This window comes from Pinus tabuliformis, chromosome 5_1 (genome assembly GCF_031772625.1).
Source record: "Pinus tabuliformis cultivar Carrire ecotype Pingquan chromosome 5_1, CPIR1, whole genome shotgun sequence".
Lineage (NCBI taxonomy): Eukaryota > Viridiplantae > Streptophyta > Pinopsida > Pinales > Pinaceae > Pinus > Pinus tabuliformis.
The window spans coordinates 800,777,072-800,783,967 of record NC_142305.1 but is presented as its reverse complement, the minus strand read 5'-3'; the positions used below and the strand labels follow the sequence as shown (position 1 = coordinate 800,783,967).

General features: G+C 44.2%; 2 protein-coding genes across 2 annotated transcripts; both read left to right on the top strand.

Moving 5' to 3' along the window:
• Positions 1 to 851: 851 nt before the first annotated feature.
• On the top strand, positions 852 to 1,679 carry LOC149167368 (uncharacterized). The gene has a single exon (XM_089430460.1). It carries the CDS (start codon positions 852 to 854, stop codon positions 1,677 to 1,679), a length of 828 nt encoding a protein of 275 aa, XP_089286586.1.
• A 455-nt stretch (positions 1,680 to 2,134) lies between these two features.
• Positions 2,135 to 3,547, top strand: LOC149167367 (uncharacterized). Its single transcript, XM_089430459.1, has one exon. It carries the CDS (start codon positions 2,135 to 2,137, stop codon positions 3,545 to 3,547), a length of 1,413 nt encoding a protein of 470 aa, XP_089286585.1.
• The last annotated feature ends 3,349 nt before the right edge of the window (positions 3,548 to 6,896 follow it).

Genomic DNA, 6,896 nt, shown 5'->3' with positions numbered 1-6,896 from the left:
GGAGTCCAATGGTTATATTCTTTCGGTACAATAACTTTTAATTTCAAAGAACTTTTCTAGAATTTTTTTTGGGGAGGAAAGGAAGTTGAATTAATGGGTTTCAAAGGGAAACCAAGAAGATAATAAAAGAAGGCTTACAAAGAAACAAAAACAGGGCATAATTTCACATATGCTCACTAGAGGTTCAAACATCAAAATCATCTACTTCTCTAAATCTCCAAAAAGCCTTCGACAATATTTCTAAGGTATGTGAAACTCCCAAAGGCCTCGCACCTATTTGTGATCATGATAATTCTATTCATTTGATATCAGGAATTGCTCCCCAAAACATCAGGCCTTACATATACCCCTATGCCCAAAAGAGTGAAATTGAATGTATGGCTGCAAAAATGCTAGAGGTCGGTAGAATTAAACCTAGTCAAAGCTCTTTCTTTGCTCGAGTAGTATTGGTTCACATGAAGGATGGATCATAACACATGTCTAGATTATAGGAAGCTCAAGAAGCTCACTATTAAAGATAAATTTCCCATTCCTGTCACTGATGAATTATTGGATGAATTACATGGAGAAATTTACTACACCAAGTGTTCCCAAAAAAGCATTGATAAGTTGGGAGGGAAGGTCATAGTAATTATGGTTAAGGAAAATTAATCTTGAAAATACAAAAAAAATTAAAACAATTCAATAATATAATCTTAAAAATTATAGTTGGCTACCCCAATAGACCAAAAAAGTATGAAGTTACTTAGCAATATTGCGGAAAGGGTTCAAAAAATGCCATATTTATGCAGGAATAATGAAGTCGAGGAGCCGAAACTAGGTCTGCCGCCGCCAAGTTCCTGGACGAAGCCATGCGCGGCCCTGGGGGTGGGGAGTCCGCTCCCTCCCCTCCATTATCCTCTGAAGATGCCTTTAGGAAACTGTTAACGCAGAAAGGAAAGAAGCCACAGAACCCAGAGGTGCCGAAATTTATAAAAAAGCTTGAGGAAATTCCAGAAATAGCACTTCCAGAGGAACAACCGATTAAAATTGCTCTTGCCCTGTCTGACAGAGGACTGGTAGGGCAGTTTATGGGTCGCTGGCCGTCCACTAAAACCACGGACGATTGGATTCAGCGAAACTGGAGACCTCAGCTGGAAAACAACGTGATTTGTTATGCTGTAGGACGAGGCTATTTCATTTTCGAATTTACCACAAAAGAAGATCGCGACCTGGTGTTCAGAAACGGGCCGTATTTTATGGGAAACCAAGGACTGTATCTCAACAAATGGAGTCCTGACTTTGATCCATCCGTCGATGTCCCCAAGGAGGCGCCGGTCTGGGTTCGCTTGCCTAACCTCCCGCTACACTGTTGGAGCTACCAATCTCTGCAGAAGATTGGTAATGGGTTGGGTCGGTTCATTGACAAAGCTGATCACAAGGGCCAATATACCTGTGCTAGAATTTGCGTGGAAGTTGATTTGGAAGCCGGGCTACCAGAAGCGATCAAACTCAAAGTTGGAGAATGGCAGCACTATCAGAAGCTGGACTACGAGCAGTTGCCGTTCAAATGTCGAACCTGTCATGAGCACGGACACTTCCAGAGAAACTGCCCAAAAGCTTCAACAGGGATCACGGTTGAAGAAGAAGGATGGAAAGAAATCAGAAAGGGAAAGGCTGTTCCAAAGCCTCCGGGATAGAACAACTCCGCTCCAATGGGGAAGCCTCAGTTTAATCCAAAAGCCGCTGCTGCTTCTAAAGATGGATCCTCCTCTGGAGGAAAGGTGGACGACAAGAAGACTCAAGAGGAAACAGAAAATAAGGAGAAACAAAGGAAAGTAAATGAAGCTGAACAAACAGTCCCTCCACCTGAGGATTGTCTGAGGGGGAATGAAGGCACTGAAGAACACATTAGTCTAGCCTCAGATTCTGAGGGAGAATCAGAAGAGAGAGACTCAGAAACTGACAACTCGCTAGTCACTGTAATCAAAACGACTAGAGGGCGGAAATCCAAGAAGAAACAGAGAGAGGAAAAAACCTACATAGATGTCCTCCAAGGTTCCCAAAAAACTCTCAAAGCAATGATGAATACCAGATCTGGGCGCAAGAGCAACAAGGCTCCAATAGGAGCCTCATCTCCCCAAAATAGTAAATAATGAAATACGTCTCCTGGAACTACAGAGGTTTAGGTAGCAGGTCGAAAGAGGAAGCTCTGAAAGATATAGTGAGAATATACTCGCCTGAAATCCTCCTCATCCAGGAGACAAAGCTGGAGGATCTTCCTCTCCTCCAATCCAGTAAAGTTTTTTCGAAAAAAGGCCATGGAAGAGCAGTTAGTGCAAGAGGCACCTCTGGTGGATTAGCCACCTTCTGGAACAGCGCCATATATGACTTTATTCAAGAAAAAAGTAGCCCCCACTCGCTCTTCATTCAGCTTCTCCACAAGGATTCTGGTCAGCAAGTAAGTATGTTTAATGTTTATGCTCCTGTATTGCCAAGCGAGAAAAAAATCTGTTGGAACTCGCTTCATTCATTTCTTTTAGAGCAAAATCCCGGGAATATCATCATTGCAGGTGACCTGAATGTCACTCTTGCCCTTGATGAGAAAAAGGGAGGCTCCATCGTCAGGGATCCTGCCAGAGAATGGGTTGAAGATATAATGCTGGGCTGGGACCTGGAGGACATTAAACCCTCTTCAGGAAAATTCACCTGGTCCAACAAACGAATTGCCCCAAACCATATTGCTGCCCGTTTGGATAGATTCCTTGTCCATTCTTCTTTCCTTACCTGCGGTCTTATGGCAACCTCTAAAATTCTTCCAAATCTCACCTCTGATCATAAGCCCATCCTTCTCGAGCTTTCCTTGGATAGCAACCTAGGCCCTATTCCCTTTCGGTTCAGCCCTCTTTGGATCCAACAAGATGGCTTTCAAGAAGTGGTCTCTGAATCTTGGAATAGGCCTGTCCATGGCTCTCCATTCTTTGTGTGGGAAGAGAAAATCAGGGTTCTAAAAAGAAATCTTAAAGATTGGGCCAAAAGACTGCAATCCCCCTCAGCCAAAAGAAAAGAAAATCTAAACAGGCTCGCTGCTCACCAGTTAGATATGGAGCATAGTCCTGTTTCTCAATCCCTGCTCCTAAAAGAAGTCGAGCTCCAAAAAGAGGTTCACAGATCTAGCAGGGAGGAGGAAGAATTTTGGCGCCAGAAGTCTAGGAATCTTTGGCTGCAGTCCGGAGATAAGAATACCAGCTTCTTTCATAAACAAGCCGAAGCCCGAAAGAATTTCAAATCAGTCTCTGAGATTCATTATCAAAATTCTGTGATTAAGGATTTCGAAGGCATTAAAAAAGCTGCATACTCCTTCTATCAAGACCTATATTCGGCTCCTGAAGAACCAGCTATCGATCCCCATTCCTATCCGCTTGATTTAATCCCCAATTGCGTCCAGGATTCAGACAACGCCATGCTGACAGCTCCGATTAGTATGGAAGAGCTAAAGGATGTTCTGAACAGCATGGAGCCTGACAAAGCCCCAGCCCAGATGGGTTCCCTGTCAGGTTTCTTTTGACTTGCTGGTCAACAATTAAAAAAGACCTTTTGAGAATGGTCAGAAAATCCCAGAATTGTGTAAAGCTGGGTGGTGGCATCAACTCAGCCTTTCTTGCCTTGATCCCAAAAGAGAAAGGTGCCCCAGACTTCAGCAGATTTAGGCCAATATCCCTGTGCAATTCCAGTTATAAGCTGATCTCCAAAATAATAGCCAACAGGCTTAAAAACATTTTGCCAGACTTCATCCCTGAAAATCAAGGCGGATTCATAAAAGGAAGAAAGATATTGGACAACATTGTGCTGGTCCAAGAAGCAGTTCACTCTAGCTGCCAAAGAAACGAGAAAGGTATGGTGATTAAGCTCGATTTAGCTAACGCTTTTGATAGAGTGAGACATGAATTTTTGTTTGCAGTTATGATGAAGCTAGGCTTCTCAACAGACTTCATAAACTGGGTGAAAGCCTGTATTGCCTCTCCTTGGATTGCGCCTTTGGTCAATGGTCGTTCCACTGACTTCTTCCAAGCTTCTAGGGGCCTGAGACAAGGCTGTCCGTTGTCTCCGCTTCTTTATGTTGTCCAGGCCTCGGTTCTTAGTTTCCAACTGGATCATAACCAGCAAAATCAAACTTTGCCTGGCCTCAGAACTACTCACAGGGTGAAAGACATTAATCATGCCCAGTTCGCCGACGACACCTTGCTGTTAGGAGGAGCCAGCATAATCTCTGCCAGACATTTCAAGAGGGAGCTGGACATTTACAGGTTGATCTCGGGCAGCAAAATCAATTATCGAAAATGCTCTATCTATGGCTGGAACTGCTCGATCAAAGAGCTGTCTGACATCGCAAGACTCTTAGAAATGGAAGGAATTCGAACCTGGGAGTCATTTAATTATCTCGGGATCCCAATCTTCAAATCTAAGCCTAAAGTTGCGCATTGGATGCCTCTGCTCGATAAGATAAAGAAAAGAATCCAAGCTTGGGGTGCCTCTTGGCTGAATAATGCAGGGAAAGTCATCCTTATGAAATCGGTACTAATAAGTATGCCCCTATACCAAAACTCTATTCTCCTGGCCCCCAAAACCTTTCTCAGCAAATTGGACAGCCTGTTGAGAAGATTTCTGTGGGAAGGAGGGAATAACAATGACAGAAGGATCCATTTAGTAAACTGGGATACTCTCAAGAGACCTTTTCTGGAAGGAGGCCTCCATCTGCGCAACCTAGCGGCCCAAAATCTTGCTTTGGGTTCCAAGATATTGTGGAATTTAGTCTCTGGAAACACAAGCTGGAGTAAAAGAGTCATTTGGAAGAAATACTTCCAAGGGCAGCGCTTGCGATGCTTGGATAAGCCTCCAAGAAATCTCAAAGGATCTCCGATCTTCAATCTTTGTAATGCTGCTAGGGAGCAATTCAACCATTACCTTTATTGGATCCCTGGTAATGGGAAAAAAATCAAAATCTGGGATGACCCGATCTTGGGCGATCAACCAATGAACCATGTGGAAGGTCTAGCTAACATTAAAACTTGGCTTCAGTCTTGCAATCTGCACACATTGTGGGATATCTCGAAATGGAAGGAAGCTCCGGATAGAACCTGGGATGGTTGGAACCTGGGGGAGATCCCCATTATGCTGCAGGGGGAAGCTTCTTTACTTTTAGATCTGCTCCAAGGTAAAGCTCCATCAAAGGCCACTGCTAAAGACAAAAGAGGCTGGGGATCCATCTCTGGCCATTACACGGTTTCCGAAGGTTATAAAAGAACTATGGTTGTTCCATATGCTCCTCCCAATCCTGCCCAATGGAAATTTATATGGGATTTCCCAGCTCTTCCAAAAATTGACTTCTTCTGCTGGACCGTGGCACACCAAAGCATTCTTACCAGAGATAACTTGCGAAGAAGAGGGATGGAAGGACCATCCAGATGTCCACTTTGCTGTTCTGATGAAGAAACTATTAGTCACCTGTTGCTGCTTTGCCCCTTTGCTCAAGAAGTCTGGAAGGGAGTGCTGCTGATTGAACCATCTAACCTTGATTTTCCTGATAACATCCCTGCCCTGTTCAGAACTTGGGCCAGCTTATCTCCCTTCTGCCTTAAAAATAAAAGTCTCCTTAAAACCAGTTGGATGTGGATCCCTAAATTCATTTGCTGGAAACTGTGGTTGGAAAGGAATAACAGAATTTTCCGAGAAGAAAAATGCACTGCAATAAGAGTTATATCAAAAATTAAAGCTTTGCTGGGCGAGGCTTTGGAAGCCAATATATCCTCAAGGAACGAAATGTGTCTGACCGAAGAAGAGGAGCAATGGTTCCATGATCTGGTTCCTAACCCGAGGGAAAGGCCTTCTCCTCCTGTCCCCGTTCATGCCAACTGGGAGATTAGGCTGGAAGAACTAGAGTTCATTAAGTGGAGATCAACCCTGGAGGATCATTGTTTATTCTTTGACGGGGCCTCTAAAGGAAACCCCGGGGTTGCTGGCAGTGGTGGAATTCTTTTGAGTCCTGGAGGTTCTCCGGTTCTGAGATTCCACTAGGGTCTGGGAATCGAAACCAACAACAGAGCGGAGGCTCTTGCATTGTGGCAGGGGCTGACTATGGCTATCCACAGAAATATCCTTTCTCTCTCAGTCTTTGGAGATTCAAGACTTATCATCCAGGCAATGTTACAACCTAAGACCTCTCATCAGGTTCAATTAGCCACCATTATCAGAAAAATCAGACTATTACTGCCCAAATTCAATAAGATCTCCTTCTATCATATCTTAAGGAACCTCAATTCTCAGGCAGACATGGAGGCCAATCTGGGCTCCCTCTGCTCTCGGAGAACCCTGGTGGTCAATTCAATTGAGTCTTCTAGTCCCATTCCTTAACTTTCCTGCTGATCGACCTTTCTGTCCTTCTTGATCTAAGGGTGTTCTAACCCTCCCTCATTCCTGCAATTCGAGACCTATTCTCAATTCAACCCAAGTAATCAGATTAGTTCAAGCCTAACTCAGCTATCGCTTTACCGCCCTCTGTTTACTGTTTTGATCCTGGTTTCAAGAACCCTCAAAGGTTCCTCAAGGGCGCACTTCAGTCTCAGCTTTGATGTCCAATCCGTTACTAAACCTGAAGGTTGGATTCAGCACATTCAGAGTTTCTTACTCCCGGAAAGCAGCACCCATTGATCTTCGCAACATTTGTGTTGGAGCTCCCAGATGAAGACGCATTTTCTCCATAGCGTGGTCAATCTGGTTCCTACCATTGATGCTCTCTGGATCAGCAAGCTCAAGTTCCGCAGGAAGATCATTCGATGTGAAGTTCTTTGGCACAGCAAGTTCTGGTTTAGTTGGAGGTCCTCTGGCACAGCGCGCTGTTCCTTCTTTTCCAACAGTCC